This window comes from Diospyros lotus, chromosome 10 (genome assembly GCF_014633365.1).
Source record: "Diospyros lotus cultivar Yz01 chromosome 10, ASM1463336v1, whole genome shotgun sequence".
NCBI classification, from domain to species: Eukaryota; Viridiplantae; Streptophyta; class Magnoliopsida; order Ericales; family Ebenaceae; genus Diospyros; species Diospyros lotus.
The window spans coordinates 9,912,539-9,929,284 of record NC_068347.1 but is presented as its reverse complement, the minus strand read 5'-3'; the positions used below and the strand labels follow the sequence as shown (position 1 = coordinate 9,929,284).

Here is a 16,746-nt window from a genome sequence, read left to right as displayed (position 1 = left end):
AGGGTACATATGATTGAAAAGGTGTTTCTAATGTTGAAGGTGTTTCGATGTGTCATCTCAATCACACCACATTAGATCTTGGCATAGCTATCGAGTTAGTAAGCTTGATCAATGCATGACTCTCACTTGATCGGGTTGTTAATCGATGGAAGGATTATAGTACACGGGAATTGGAAGCCCAAATAGGTTATCAAGAAGTATGACTTCATTACTGGTAGGATCGCCCTGACATAATGCTAGGTGTCACTCAGGGTCTTTCAAGTTACATTAGAGAAATGGAGAGATCCTCATTGTAGACTAAAGTGTTTGGTTGACGTCAAAGGGTTTGACATGTCTCGATTACTACTTAGTGGTGAACCTAGAAGGTCACACACATATCCAAGTGTAGTGGTTAATTAAGTGATGAAAGTTATAATCTTCATTAAGGGTTAATGATTTTTTATCGGGATATTAATAATGAGAATGGTTCTCATTGGATAATTAATTCTTATATAATATTTTATGTATAATAGTTATACATATATTATATTATATTGAGAGAATTAATTTAAATTAAATATATAGAAATTAATAGAAAATTTTCATTATCTATATAATATATATGATATATTATATAGATATTAAAAGAGAATTTCCATTCTATATAATATATATGATATATTATATAGAAAAAACAATATCACTCCCAATATATAATATATATGATATATTATATGGAAAAAGAAAATAGCATTTTTATTATATATATAATATATATGATATATGATAAAAGAAAAGAGCACTTCAAATAATATATATGATATATTATTGAAAAGAAAATATGCACTTTCATTATATTTAATATATAATATATTTTATTAAAATGGGAAGAGCACTTAAAATAATATATATGATATATTATTGAAAAGAAATATGCACTTCCATTTTATATAATATATTATATATTTTATTAAAATGAAAAAAACACTTGAAATCATATATATAATATATTATTTAAAAGAAAAATGCACTTCCATTTTATATAATATATAATATATTTTATTAAAAATGGAAAGAGGACTTCAATTTTATATGATATATTATTGAAATGGAATGAGCTCTTCAAATAATATATATGATATATTATATTGAAAATAATATGGCCATCTCCTCCTATAAATAGGTGATCATAGAAAGAAATTATGGTATGAAAAATCATTTGGCCATAAGCTCTTATGTTTCTCATTTTTGTTGGAATTCTCTTAACCATTACTCCCAATTTTTTTCTTGATTCTATTGTTGCTAGTGTAGCAAGTCCAACCTAATAGAAAGTTTATTAGTTTTTGGAATCTATTTATCTTTCATCTCCTGCACTTAGCTTGGCTAGCACATAAGCTAAGTTGTAGGATTCATTCCATATTTGGAGCGTGGACTAACTAGGCCCCTCGTGCTTTCAAGGGACGGTTCGGTCTAACCGGTTAATTGTTTGGAAGCTGTTGGTGTGCAATTGTTGCTATCTTGGAAAAATTCCAACCTCTACACTGGAATTTAAACCATCGTAAGGTATATTTGGCATGGTTTAATTTTTGTATTGCATATGGTCATAGGAAACCAAATCTTGCAAGGTGGTCTTGAATTTATATTCGTTGCGTTATTATTTTTGTTTTTGAAAAAGTTTTAAGAACAATAAAACCCTTGCATCGATACACCAAGAGTTGGGGTTTCCCTTTCAGTGAGTTGCCTCGCGGCCACATGACGGGATTGCTTTCCTTGAGTGGCCTTGTTGTTGCTAGCAATTTGGCCACTGGAGACAGCCTTGCGGCTGTTTGCTGCGAGCTGCCTTGCAGCTGCATGTCGCAAGTAGCCTCGCGGCTGCTTACTATAGGCTGCCTCGTGGTAGCATGCCGACAACAGCCTCATAGCCAGGCGGCAAAAGCTTCTCCCGACAAAGCCTAAGCTCCACTCATCAATCGCCACGTGTCAGCACTAGCCATCCTTGAGAATCGTGCCCTATAAATACCCAGCTACAAGATATTAATGACTTCTTCCATTTTCAGTAAAATCTAGACACTTTGAATGCACCTTTACTGTTTTCGTGAATAGTCATTGGAATCCGAGACTGACTTTGGCATCGGAGGGTCTTTGCGGGAGAAGATTCCCACGAACCTTCTAACCTATTTTTTGAGCATCAACAGGACCAAATCCTTGCGGCGAAGGAAAAGCCTTACAGCAAGTTCTAGCGGCGAAGGCAAAAGCTTGTGGCGAGAACTAGTGGCCAAACCTTGTGGCAAGAAGGCTTGTGGCGAAATCTTGTGGTAAGAAAGCTTGTTGTGAGGATCTTGTGGCAAGAAGACTTGTGGTGAAACCTTGTGGCAAAAACCTTGCGGCAAGAAGGTTTGTGGCGAACATCTTGTGGCAAGAAGGCTTGTATCAAAGACTTTGTGGAGAAATCCTTACAGTGGGCATCCTTTCGGCGAACTCTCTTGAGGCAGCTTCTCTCACGGCTACCTAATGTCATCCGACACCAAACTCGAGTAGACCCCATACCATAAATTTTAATTGTTATATTTTGACAACAACAATTTATTTTCTCGTCTTCTTCTCACTTATTATATTGAGAATAATTTAAAAACAATAAATAAATAAAATTTTCATTTTAATTTAAATTTATCTGGAAAATTAATTGAATTCCATATTTGGAATTAATTGACATTTAAAATATTTTTCATTATTTCCAAATATAGAGAAAAAAAGATTTTGTTGTAATAAATGGATTGAAGAAATACAAGGTGTCTACCAACGGAAGGCCTCTACTCTCCAGAGTACTGAATCGGCGTGCCTTTCCATTACGATCGAAACCCTATAAATCTTTTCCTTCAATCGTTCGATTCGACATTCTGAATTCTCACAGGCCCTGGAGGAGGAAGATTACTCTGTAATCGTGGGAGGCGATGGACGGAGAGAAAGGTATGTCTGAACCGCCGTATGTAATTTCTCCGGGCTCTGAAACGGTGCGTATGCCTCTGTGATTTCTGATTTCTTTGTTCTATTTTGCTTCCAATTTGTGCTTTTTTTTTTTTGTTAAGTGTGTCGTGTGGTGCCAATTCAGTAGGTGGTGGTTGCATGATTATTGAGTTTGCAGATTTCGATTTTCCTGTTTTGCTTTCAATTTGTATGAGTTTCTTCGTAACCAAACAACTTCTAGATTGGTAGCCATGGCGGATTTTCTGGAAATGAGACATAATTTACTGCCTCTGAAGAACAGGAAGAGAAAAAAGACTGAGAAGTTAGAGATGCCTGTTTAGTTGTAGAGAACATTTTCTAGTTTTTCACCTCTAGTTTTATGACTAAACAGATCCTAACATTTTATGTTTCAAAAACAAATGTCAGATCCTTGGATCTGACAGGAAGTTCTCACTGATTTGGTGAGAATCCGGTTAAGAAATTAGAGGGAAATGAAAAGAATTCTAGAGGGGAAGGGACGACAGAGAGATAGGAGGGAAATCTAGAGAGAGAGAACAGAGATTGAGAGGGAAATCAGAAGCTTTTTTGATTAATTTCTTCTATGCCTGTGCACTGAATGCAATCAGAAATTATATACTGACTGTGGCTAGTATTTGGTGCCAAAAGGGCCTCCACTTTCCAAAGTTGCAGATTTCAAAATATTTCAACTCTCTAACTTCCTTCTAGAAGAATGACCTTTCATGTACCCGTTCCTACTACCTGAAAATATATTGCCCCTAGTTATTAGGTACATAACAATCCCTCCCCCAATGTAGAGAAGTTGGGTTGCTTGAGGAAACTATTGGGGCAGGTTTGGCAAGTATTCCCATTCATTGCTATCCGGATGCAGAGTTAATCATTGACTCTCCTTCCTTTTCTACTACTTCTTCTTCTCCTTCTAGCCTAGTGAACTAAAACGCGGCCTAGGCGGCCACCTAGGCGGAGCCAAGGCGCTAGGCGGCCACTGGCCGCCGCGATTATGGCCCGAACGGCCACCTTAGGCGCCAGCCTGGCTAATTGGTACCGAGTGGCGCCTAGGCAGCCAAGGCGCGTGAATCGCCTGGCCGATTATGGCCAAATCGGCCACCTTAGGGTTTTGTTTCCCCTTACCCGTTACCCCTTCTCTCTCGTCGATTTCCCCTTCTCTCTCGCGCGCACCGCCATCGACAATCTGTTGCAGAATCGCCGTCGTCGTCGCCTCTCTCATGCTCGCACGCAGCCACCGTCTCTTGCAGTTGCAGAGTTGCCTTCGCCGCCGTCTCGTGCTCGCACACCGTCGCTGTTGCCTCTCTCGTGCTTGCTCGCACATCTTCCTCACTCACTCTGCACCTCCTCTGGTAAGCAGTGCTGCTTGTTGTTGCCTCTCTCGTGCTCGCACGCCGCCACCATCTCTTGCGTTGCTGGTTCTTGATCTTCTTCCTCCCCCAAGTGTTTTTGTTGCAGCTGCTTGCTGTTGTTGTTGGTTGTAATTTGTTGCTTGTATTTTGTTGAGTTGTTCTTCCTCCACCAAGTGTTGTATTTTGTTATTGTTGTATTTTGTTATTATGTTTTTATTTAATTTTATTATTTTTAATGCCTATAAATTGTGTTTCACAAAGTCTAAACTCTAAATTTAATAATCTATATTAATATTTCATAATCTTTATTTAATTTATATGTGTATTTGGGATAATATGAATTTTAATTTGTATGTATATTTAGAATAATATAAATTTTAATTTAAAAAATAGTAATTTTCTAGGCCCCGCCTAGGCGGCCTAGGCGCTAGGCCCCAACCTGGCGCCCGACTAGCACCTAGCGCGTTTTAGAACACTGTTCTAGCCAAAGTAGTTGCTTTCTGCATTGATGCCCAGGAGTGTATTTGTCTCCACAACGAAAACACTGCCTTGCCTGCCTCCTTTGCTCCATAGTCCTTCCTCCTTGTGCTTGAGTCGGATTATTAGTGGATGTTGCTGTCAACCCCTTCAACTCCAGTTTGAATTTGATTTCCTCCTTGCCACATCCCTTGTTTCCTTGGTGGAAGGGCCCTGAACTTGTCCTTTTTGCTTGCAATTGCTGTTTCTTTATTAAAGCCTCGACTGTCATTTCCTGTAACCTAGCATTTTCTGCTGCTTCCTTTACAGTTCTCATCCTCAACATTTTGACTGTGGCCCTTAGTTCTTCACTCAAGCCGCTGATGAAGCTTGAGACGAAGTATGCTTCAGTTAGATGAGGGTAAAGGTTCAGCATAAGTGATTTTAATTCCTCAAATTTTGACTGATATGTCCACACCGACTCTTCCTGTTTTAGCTTGTTAAATTCTTTGACAACATCCATCAAACCTCTGTCTCCAAACCTTTTTCATAGGTTTTCTGCAAATTCTGTCCATTGACAATTGTCCGTGTCTTGAATCCAACCTTGAAACTAGGCGTCTTCCACGCCATTAAATTAAGCAGAGGCCAGTGTGACCTGATACTGTTCCAAAATGTTGTACACACTAAACATTCTCTCGCACCTTCTCACTCATCACCTAGGTTTTTGTTTTTTGTTCATCAAATATTGGGATTTCCATTTTAGGTAGGGGCATACACGGCTGGAATTGGGCAGTCTTCACCCCTTGTCTCCTTCCTTCAAAAGTTTCCCTGCCAGAGCTGGTTCTTCTTCAGTTTCAGAAGTCCCAGTAGGCCCGTGAACTGTCCCAGGGGGGAATATTGGTTCCGATCTCTCCCCGGGGGGGAATTCAGGATAGAGACTTACCTAGTTTTGTCTTGCAAACATTAGCATGAATTGTTGCATTTGTTCCCGCATTTGGTTATTTTGTTCCCTCATCTGGCTTTCAAGATCGTTCTTCAACCTTTCAACTGCACTGTCCAGCTTCTTTTCCACCCTTTATTCTATGGCTCCATCCATGGATCTCATCTGATTTTGCAGTTCTGCCATCGTTGCAGCCACCTGCTGCAGTTGCAACTCCATTTGCTTCAGTCTGGTGCCTTCTGCCATTGGAAGGGAAGATTCTTGCAAGATTGCTGGCCTAGAACCTGGCTCTGATACCAAAATGTCAGATCCTTGGATCTGACAGGAAGTTCTCACTGATTTGGTGAGAATCCGATTAAGAAATTAGAGGGAAATGAGAAGAATTCCAGAGGGGAAGGGAAGACAGAGAGATAGGAGGGAAATCTGGGAGAGAGAGAGAGAGAGATTGAGAGGGAAATCAGAAGATTTTTTGATTAATTTCTTCTATGCCTTAACACTGAATGCAATCAGTAATTATATACTGATTGTGGCTATTATTTGGTGCCAAAAGTGCCTCCACTTTCCAAAGTTACAGCTTTCAAAATATCTCAACTCTCTAACTTCCTTCTAGAAGAATGACCTTTCACCTACCCATTACCCATTCCTACTACCTGAAAATATATTCCCCCTAGTTATTAGGTACATGACAACAAATTGCTTTTATTTCTAGAAAATTTAGAAACATCTTTTTGATGTTTTCCAATTCATGTATAAAGTTGAAAAATTAGAAAATTGAGTTTTCTCTATAAGTAAACAAGACCAAAGATTTTATAGAGAATTGGAGATAGGAAACTAGAAAAACATTTTCCACAACTGAACACCCCCTTGATTTTCCAATGCCCCTGAAAAAGGATACCATCCTCATAGCACCCTTTCCATGTTTTTATCCTTGCAGTGTGTGGAACTTCTTGTATGTTGAGCTCACAATACGATTCCTTTTTGGCATGCCCTCATAATCCTGCAACCATCTCTGCAGAGCAGAGTCATCATCAAATCAAGTCCCAATATATCCTGGTTACTGTCGTAATTACCTGCTAAGTATAGCCATGGTTGCAGTCCCATGTATATGAGAGCACCCAGGAATCTCCTCCTTTTTGTTGACCACCTGATCAAATATCTTAAGGCAATATATCTTTGAAGGCCATTGATGCCATCATTTGAACATCTCATTAAGAATCCTGATCAGCCTCGTGATATGATGCTACCAAACTTAAAACTTTGGATTCTGTGGTGTTTTCCACACGATTCAAGTTTATTATTCACTCTTTCTTTTGTCTCATCCACCAGGACAATACTGTCTTCAAATAATATATACCAAGACACTTCTTATTGGATGTGCATTGTGAGTTCATCAATGCAGATCTTTGATAGGTAATGCAATTCTATGCACATGCTTATTCATCTAAATATGTCATTTGTTGTTTTCAATCAGTAACAAAGTTAATAATCATTTATGTCATGTATAATGTTGAGTCTATATTTTTAAGAGCTAGGGGTGAGTTGGTTGTGCTTCACATCAAATGGAGTTTGATTGTGGTGCCTAAACCAACTTTGATTGATTGCTTTGATTGGGAGAGATCAGAGTGGCCCAAGTCAGTTCACATGAACAAAGCCCAATCTCTCCAACCTTTAATTAAAAGGATAAAACTAGCAATAGTCTTTTATTTAGGAGTGAGGCAATTATTTGATTTGGAACTCAGTCATGGAGATCTCATATTGCTTAGCTGTTCTGTGCTCCTGTGCATATTGGAGACAGATTATCTAGTTATTTTGAGCTATTGTACTTTCGATGAGCTATTTCAATTTTATGTGTTTTTATTTTACTTAGATCTGGTTTCAGTACATAAAATCTGATGGTTAGGCTGGTTAGTTTAGGGAATTGGTTCTAAAGTATTTTACCTAGGTTTTTAATGTATTTAATCATTAAATAATAGTGTTCATCCCAACCACTACTTGGTGAGTGGTAAAAGTTGAGCTCAAATGTGTGGGTTTGAAATTATATTAGCGGTGATCACCATTCATCCCTCCATGCAACCTCAATGGACAATGGATATTGTCAAATTACAGTTTTAGTGGGGTTGAACTGGCATTGATTCTTATATGGAAATATCGAACAGTGTTTAGTAATTCATTGATGCATACAAATATGGAAAATCACTATGCTGAGGAGAAGGTGGCGAAAACAGAAACTTCGTGATTAAGACTTGTTGGTTTTCCAATTGTTGTATGAATTATGTATGCTTTTGTTAGTTGTTTATTGCCTTCTATTTGATGCACACATGATTTCTTCCTTTCTGACATGTTCCCATTATAGGTGCAGTTGAGCACATGTCATTTGTTGGCTCACCAAACAAACAGACTACAAAAACAGAAGCTGAGGGGGTATGCTTTATTCTGTTTTTTTTTTTTTTTATATAAAAATAGTATAATTTTGAAACTTATTTAAAAATTTGTACACCTTTCAACTATTTATAAAAATACTACAAATTTTTCTAAGTCAACATCGGATGCTAGCATGGAAAATTTAGCAGAGTGAAACCCGCTCCTATGAGGAGCGAGTTATTGTGGAAAACTCAATTATTCACCAAGCGCAAATTAGCCTTGGTGCCACAGTAACTCCCTCCTCACAGGAGCGAGTTGTCTGGTTAAAATTGCCATGTTGGCATGTGATGTTGACTTGAAACAATTTGTCATATTTTTATAAATTGGTTGAAAACCATAGTATTTTCTTAAAATAAGTTTTAAAATTGTAGTATTTTTACAAAAAAAAAAAAATCCTTTATTCTTGCCATCCCCCCCTCCCCCTTCATGTTAGCAGGCTATATTTATCAATTGATTATTGTTTCATTTTATGTGTTAGGGTATAGAGAAAGATGATGTTTTTAAGTCCATGGAGCAGTTGTGCATCAAGTCCGCAGGGGCTGGGACTTCATCAAACAATTTCAAAAGAAAACCAGTTGTAATCATTGTTGTAGGAATGGCTGGTATATTTAGCGATCTGTATTTGTATTTTACTGTGGAGATATAGTAGGATTTTGAAATGATTTGCTATTGTGTTTTTTTCTTGTTTTACTAAATGGGTTTTGATTTATTTTTTCTTTTGTTTTTTGTTTTTGTTCCCCATTAGGAAGTGGAAAAACTTCTCTTCTTCATCGCCTGGTTTGTCACACACAAGCTTCAAATATTCGGGGCTACGTAATGAATCTTGACCCTGCTATCATGACACTTCCATTTGGTTCAAATATTGATATCAGAGATACAGTCAAATACAAGGAAGTCATGAAGCAGTTCAATCTTGGTCCTAATGGTGGAATCTTAACATCGCTCAACTTATTCTCTACCAGGTTTGATGAGGTAAAATTGCTTCTTCAGGATCTTTTAAATATTATTAAATTGCCATTTAAAATGTTTGGTTTGCATTTCTGCATGTATTAAGAACTGACAGATCCATTGTGGTTTATGATAAGTGGAATTGGTCATATTTGCTTGCAATTTATTTTATCAAACTGATTTATTGTAACACCTACTGTGAACTTCCGCAAGAGTCCTTATTGAATGGTTATGAAGCTGGGTTATTAAAACTATGATCGGTTTAGAGTTTAGACAGTTTTTATGCAAATTTTCATCAAAACAATTATATGTTTTCTACTAACAATGTACTTGTACATGTATGTTTGTCCAGTTTTGACTACTTTTTGACTGTATACTAAGCAGTAGACGTGTCAATCCAGGTTATTTCAGTTATTGAAAATCGTGCAGATCAGCTAGATTATGTTCTGGTGGACACACCTGGTCAGATTGAGATATTCACCGGGTCTGCATCTGGTGCAATTATAACTGAAGCTTTTGCATCAACCTTTCCTACTGTGATCGCTTATGTGGTAGATACACCTCATTCGGCCCATCCACCAATTTTCATGAGCAATATGCTTTATGCTTGCAGCATCCTCTACAAGACTCAATTGCCTTTAGTGTTGGCATTTAACAAGATTGATGTGGCCCAGCATCAATTTGCTTTGGAGGTAAAATTTATTTCTTATTGGCATGACTACTTGTCTGTTATATTGTTGAACAAATGTTTTTTCACATACCATACTGTTTTCCTTGTGCTAGAAGCTTGACTACTCTTCACATTTCTAAATTTGCAAAGTTGACTTCAAGAGTGTAATTGCTGAAAATATAATGTTTGCATGTTTAAGGTCTTATTTTCAGAAGAAATATCATTTGTACTGACTTTTATGGGATTTTTTTTTTTTTTTTGTGGTTGGACATTAATGGATCAAAATATCTTTGTTTTATGCTTTTGCAATATATGAAATTCGTTATGCTTGAAACCAACTTGAAAGTTTTTGTCTTTTGTTTTATTTGTTTTATCTTTTTGGTTTTTTTTTTAAGTTGTCAGTGATGGGTTGCTGGATGTTGAAAACCAACACATGATTTGAATATAGATAGATTGATATTTACAGTTTCAAAATTAACCATTCACTAAAAAACACTAGTAAATTTGTTGCTTCAAAAGTGTCATTTTTATGAGGTGATTGTAAGGTTATACACACTTAATGATCATCACATTAAGCTGTTAATAAATGCCGTTGCTGTTCAAAGAAGTCAAATCAATGTAGAGTATCAAGGTTAATACGTGTGTAAAATATGTTTATAATTATGCCATTTTCTGAATTACGATTTTGTCATGGCCCGGGTTCATATTCCCAAAAGTTATTGCGGTTTGGTGTGGTTGACCTAACACCTTACATATAGTTACGATTATCTTCATTTGATGTGGGATATGGCATTCTTCTCTGCCCAATCACATGACACTTCCATCATGCTGGCTCTTTTTCCTCTGTAAGTGGAAGGGGCCTGCCCTTAACCAAGTGGGAAAAAAAAACTGAGTATATATTTTGAGATATTTGTCTTTTTACTTCTTTCCTTTAATTAGGAGTTCAGAGTGCATAATAGACAAGAGTTTGACAATTCTCTTGGATCTTTGATAGGTGAGACTTAGATTTTTCTGTTTCACTGAAACATTTTGTTATTCAAAACTCTTGCTTTATTTTCTCATGTTTTTTACAATGTTATTTATTTAGTATTTCTATTAATATAAAATGACATTATTTTAATGTATCTTTGCACCCTCTCATATGGCTGATGTCCCTCAGTTTTGTCTGGACTCCCATCTGTTCTTTGATTCTCAATTTTTATGGTCTCTTACATTTATATAGATTCAGGCCTTCTGTTTTTGTTTAACTTGGTTTGAGTAATGCAATGCTACTGCTTCTCTGGGGCAGTGGATGGAAGACTTTCAGGCATTTCATGCAGTGCTTGATTCAGATCATTCATACACATCAACGCTGACCCATAGCCTCTCTTTTGCGCTTGACGACTTCTACAAGAATCTAAAATATGCTGGAGTGTCTGCAGTTTCTGGTGCAGGAATGGAGGCTTTCTTCAAGGCCATTGATGATAGTGCTGAAGAGTTCATGGAGATGTACATGTATGTACTGTGGTTCCCTTTTTAATGTCTTTTTTGTGCAGTATGAATCTCTTATGGGCATGTTGTGGCTTATTCTTGCGAATGCCGACAAACTTTTATTATTGCACCATTTGCTTGCCTATTTTTAGGGCTGATCTCGACGAGAGGCGGGCAGATGAGCAGCGTATGGAGGAAGACTGTAGGCGGGAGAACATGGAAAACCTGGGGAAGGACATGGAGAAGACTGGGGGAGAAGCTGCGATCCTTAGCACTGGTTTGAATGATAGAGAAGCCGATAAGAACATGATGGAAGAAGATGAAGTGATGGATGATCTGGATTTTGACAACTTTGAGGAGGATGAGGAGGATGATTTTGCCGAGGATGGAGATGAAGAGGTTGATAAATTTTCATTCTAAATCAAATCTTCATGTAAAGTTTTCTTCACCCCAAAACTTTGTACAGGACTTGCTGTCTGTGTATCCTGCAAGTGAATGCCTGTTTGTAAAGCTTGGATGCTTTTTGTCTTAAAACTCCTCCCTTTAGGGTTCGTGGAATAAGACAAGATAAATTGGCGGGCAAAATTTATTTCGTGTTTAGTTTGTATTTATGCATGTGGGATGATAAATTAGAGTTTGGTAATCATCTAAATGGGGGATAACATAATCCTAGGGGAATTGGGATACATTATCCAGATGATAGGATAATGGACGAAATGATCATTTTGTTCTCCAAGTATTAATATTTAAAATTTTAAAAAAAATTAAAAATTTGTAATACGGTACTATGGTTGTTTTTGCATTATTTTGTTTCTATTTTTGCATTAACGAAACAAAGATATGATTAAATACAGGTTATCTTGAGTGTAGTTTTGCTAATCAAATGCTTGAAGTCCAAGACTAAAAATTTCAAGAATAAGCAATCAATATCTGTTTGAGAACCAAACGTGGCCTTACTTCGCGTAATAAGCAAAACAATCATAAGTTATGGTTCAATTGACAAAAGATGAGATTGGTTCTAAAAATGTAGGTGGAAATTCTAGATCAAGCAATTTCATTAACATTTATCATTATTCATTTAGGTAATGTTTGTTAATTCAGATATAGGCTGGAAAAAATGAGATATGAAAAATATTTTGATAAAAGTATTTTTTATTATCTTTGTTGAATTTATCTGATAACTTATTGAAAAGGAATTGCGTGACTTCTTATTTGAGACTTTATACATAAATTTATCTGAAGGGTAGGGGAGAGATAAATTTATCTGAGATCCTACCCTTCAAATAAATTTATTTGAGATTTTACAGATAGGAAAAAATGACTTATATGTCTCTCATCTCATAAAAGTGTAATTCTTATTGTATTCTACAAAACTTAACAAATAATTTGATAGAGATCATGGAATGTTTCCTAAGGTTATCTTGACCATTCCATGTATTAGTTTGAAAAGAATTTCAATTTTATCTTGATATAATCTTATTTTACTTATTTTAACAAACTATATTTTAGAAAATTTTATTCAGCCCATTTTGGTATCGTTACATGTCACGAAGTTAGAGATTGGTTGCGTATGTGTCAAGCTGTTGAAAAGACGATTTTGCCCATGCATTGAATCTAGTGCAATCTTATTTGCTCCTCTCTAGATCCAAATCATATCACTCTATTGCTAATTGAATTGGTCAATTTGAACAAACAAAACCTAGAATCAGGCTCTCAGTGTCTGATTTTTACCATAGTTGACAATAACATCATGCCTTTATTGAGATTTATTTCTTCTTTCAATTTGCTGATGGCTTGTGGCTTTTGAGGACTGATTTTTACCATAGTTGACAATAACATCATGCCTTTATTGAGATTTATTTCTTCTTTCAATTTGCTGATGGCTTGTGGCTTTTGAGGAGTGGTGCTAATTGTTAAGGGGATATCAAATGTAGGAATTGGTTTTCACTTTTCTAGTTTTTCCTTTTTTTATAATTTGTGAATCATAACTATAAACTAGCAAAAAATCTTTAAATTACAAAATGTTGTTGCCAAAATACAACAATTAGAATTTTTAGAAATGGGATGTCTATTGATGTTAAGGATCTCGAGATGAGTGGTATATGTTTACAAAAGTGGAGAGGGCTTTTCATAGGACCTTCCCGAAGGACTTAGGAAGGCTGGCTCGTGATAGGCAAAAGTCAAGCGGTCAATGGTCTTGCGGTCTGGTTCTTCCGAAGGGCCTTCTTGAAGGAGTATAAGGTGCTTAGTAGACTCTTCTCCTGAAGGTTCTTGATCTTCTCCTGAAGGTAGTTCTTCCAAAGAAACCTTATCTTCTTTTGCAAGCAGTATTTCCGAAGGAACTAGTGTAACACTTCCAGTGGGCCTGTGAACAACCAACAAGGGTTAGAAGGCTTGCAAGATTTTTCTCCCGTAAAGACCCTCCGGTGCTTAAGTCAATAACGGAAGGAAAATAATCGTGCGAAAAGGAAAGTAGGCTAAATTTATGAAGGAAAATGGAAGTGGTATACCGATGTCTAAATCCCTTTTAGAATACTGTAGTTGGGCTTTTATAGGGCTCGAGCTTCGAGGTTGGTGGCCGGGGGGCAAGTGTCACTAATCTGGGAAGACATGTGTCATTTTCGAAGGCCTTTATGAAGAACCCTTTCGAAGGCCTCTTCCGAAGGGGTGTACCGAATGTGCGTTGGAGGCTGCTGCATTGTCTCACGAATCAAGCATCCAAAGACTTCTTTGAGCTTTTTTTCGATTATTGGGGTACAACCCAAAAATTAGGTCGGAGATGGTGGCTAGAGACCCTATACCTTATGATGCACAAGAATGTTTCGTGGGTGTGTCGATTTGGCATTTACGAAATGTTTCCATTTCAAAAACGCAAAAAATAATAAAAAAAACTTTTTTTGACAGTTTATGTGTAACAACCCGTTGAGTGGGCCATAGATGTTAATTATATTTTTTTATAGTATGTTGCATGCGAACCTTATTTGATGAATGTCGAAGATAATTTATGGGTTGTTAAAGGGTTTAAAGCCCAATAAAAGTGGTAGATTTAAAATAATTCCATGGGTCTAATATGAATTAGGCTTTTAAATGGGCTTGGGCCATGTATAAATATGGGTTCTATTTAATAAGATGTATGTATGTGTGTGTGCGTATATAAATATATATTGTGGAAAATGAATGATGAGGAAATTAGAAAAGACAATGAAAATGCAAAATATTCAAAGAGGGCTTATATGTTATGTGTGTGTGGGAAAAGTTAAGGGTAAAATAGAAATTTGCAAAATAGAATGAATAAAGAAAAGAGAAAAGAAAAGAAAAATAAAAGCAAAAGACCATTAAGGGTAGGAGTAAGTTGGGTGTGTGTGTTATGTGTGTGGGGCAAAATTAGAATTTTTGGGAGAGGGGGTAGTTGGAGAATGAACGTGCAACCCATTCTCCCCCATGCCTTTCTTTTCTTTCAATCTTCTTCTCTTCCTCTCCCTTTCCTTGCTCCTTCTCGACAGCCATCCTTCATATTCTTCATCATCTTCTTCTTCTCTTTTTCTTTCATTAATTATGGTGGAATCAAGCTCTCAAAGTGGGTAGATTTCGAGTTCTTGGAGTGCTTCTTCTTCTCTTTGGTTTCTTCATCAAAAGGCAAGCTTCCTTATCCTTTTCTCCTATCTTTTAGTGCAAGGTATATCCTTATATATAATCAAGCTCTTGCTATCATCTTTTCAATTGTGGTTTTTGAAATCTTGTAGTTAAATGTATTAGTTTCGTGTTTTTCTCAAAACTTGTGGATTTCCTTCAAAGGTGTCGTTGAGTCTTGTTTTGGTCTCTATGGGGCTTCTTTTCCCTATCTTTTATTCAATGAATGACATTTGTGTATTAGGAAGCTAGTGGTGGTCATTTTGGGGTGTTTTGGGTCCATTTCATGCTTTTTATGTGCGTCGAGTCGACTAATTTTTGGGTTTAGTCGACTCAGCAGAAGCCAGTTTTCTCAAATTTTTGTGCCAGCCCTCAGCCCAGTCGACTCAACAATTTTCTCAGTCGACTAAGCCTTCCATTAGTCGACTGAGCCCTTTCTTCCAAACTACACACCTTATACTTTTTAGACCATAACTTTTTATCCCGATATCTGGATTAAGATCCATTTTTTTTGTTACGACCCTACTTGATGAGCTTCGATTTGAAATATAATATCATATACTTTGGTTACAATTTGAGGCAGTTAAGGCTTTCCTCAATCCAAATTAAGCATGATTGTTAAAATAAGTTGTTATTAAATGCTTTCTCTAATATCACTCAATCCTCTAAAATTCTAGGATGCAATTGAAGATATGTATATACATGGGATTCATGAGATAAAAATGTAATTGAGTTGCATGAGTAAGTATGATAATCACATTTTGGGAAGTTGTTAAGAAATGTTCTTGGTTGGCATGTCCATGGAATCTCATGTGTGATGCATTACTACCATTATCTTTGCACCTCTTATTATTATTTTGGTGGGGTAACTAAGTTCCGCAAGTGTGAGACAAAATATCCCATTGAGCGCCTGATGTGAGTGAGGTGGCCATAAACTTGGTAGGTGATGCTCTCGTCATCGTGGGTGGCTAATGAATTTTGATATATATATATTTTTTCATATGGATGTGGAGGCCTAGAGGGCTAGTGTGGCTCATGTATTTCTATCATTATATAAATAATGCACGAGCATGGATTGGTGACTTCTTATGCTATGAATCATGTATAGAAAAAAGGGTTTTATGCCATTGTGTAAATTATGCGAATGTTACTCTATGAGTTAAATGTGTGCCTTGTTGTTAAACAAAGAATTATCAATTATTGAGGCATTATTGATGAAGAATGCATGATCAAAAGGTCTGTCTCTAAATGTTGGGTAGTAGTCTTCCATTTATTCTTATATTATGCATGCCTTCATAGATCTATCTTATCTTTATTTCTCTTGCTATATATATATATATATATATATGATTGTTGAGTCTTGTGGCTCACTTGCTTGCTTTTTTCATTCTAGGTAAGGGAAAAACTGTGGTAGAAAGGGAGTCTAACGGGACTTGAAATTAAATTTAGACGTGTACAGAGATCTCTCATAGCCTAAAGATTTTGGAACTTGTGTGGAAAACTGGTGTAGAAGGTTATTTCTTCTTGTATTGTATTGGCGCCCTTGTATATTGTTAAAACATGTATGGCTTTTAAAGGCTTAAGAAAAGATGTAAGGATGAATGTTGCTTCTGTGGAAAATGAGTCAATTTATATCATGAAAGTTTTTGATGTCTATTTCTGTATTCCATTTTGGAAGGACTTTCTTTTGAATGTCCTATGCCAGTAAGTATATCCGGAAGTGCACCCAGACATTATGCAATTTCGAAAGCATTTCGGGACCGTTCCATAATATTAAGAAATATTATTTCTGATTTGAAAATGCGTTTTTGTCCATGAAGAGGTTAGAGACATAATATTTGATCTCGGACTCAAAATTTTTAATTTGTTTCAGGAATTTGTTTGAATTCATT

The 16,746-nt window shown here is 36.5% G+C and overlaps 1 protein-coding gene across 5 annotated transcripts; it reads left to right on the top strand.

The window, feature by feature from the left end:
• Nucleotides 1-2,765: 2,765 nt before the first annotated feature.
• LOC127812079 (GPN-loop GTPase QQT2-like) lies at nucleotides 2,766-11,809 on the top strand. 5 transcript variants are annotated; one of them, XM_052352393.1, is made up of 7 exons: nucleotides 2,766-2,946; nucleotides 8,075-8,136; nucleotides 8,615-8,738; nucleotides 8,882-9,108; nucleotides 9,486-9,776; nucleotides 11,043-11,248; nucleotides 11,377-11,809. In XM_052352393.1, exons 1-7 carry the CDS (start codon nucleotides 2,931-2,933, stop codon nucleotides 11,642-11,644), a joined length of 1,194 nt encoding a protein of 397 aa, XP_052208353.1. In that variant the 5' UTR covers nucleotides 2,766-2,930; the 3' UTR covers nucleotides 11,645-11,809. The 5 variants fall into 5 exon arrangements, with proteins under 5 accessions (XP_052208353.1, XP_052208352.1, XP_052208356.1 ...); XM_052352392.1 differs by having other exon boundaries at nucleotides 8,069-8,136; XM_052352396.1 differs by having other exon boundaries at nucleotides 2,766-2,990.
• Nucleotides 11,810-16,746: the final 4,937 nt, after the last annotated feature.

What these genes read in the sequence shown, in the direction of transcription:
- LOC127812079 (XM_052352392.1), top strand. An exon ending in CATTGTTGTAGGAATGGCTG is followed by an intron (nt 8,739 to 8,881) that starts GTATATTTAGCG and finishes GTTCCCCATTAG; the next exon opens with GAAGTGGAAAAACTTCTCTT. An exon ending in TCTCTACCAGGTTTGATGAG is followed by an intron (nt 9,109 to 9,485) that starts GTAAAATTGCTT and finishes GTGTCAATCCAG; the next exon opens with GTTATTTCAGTTATTGAAAA.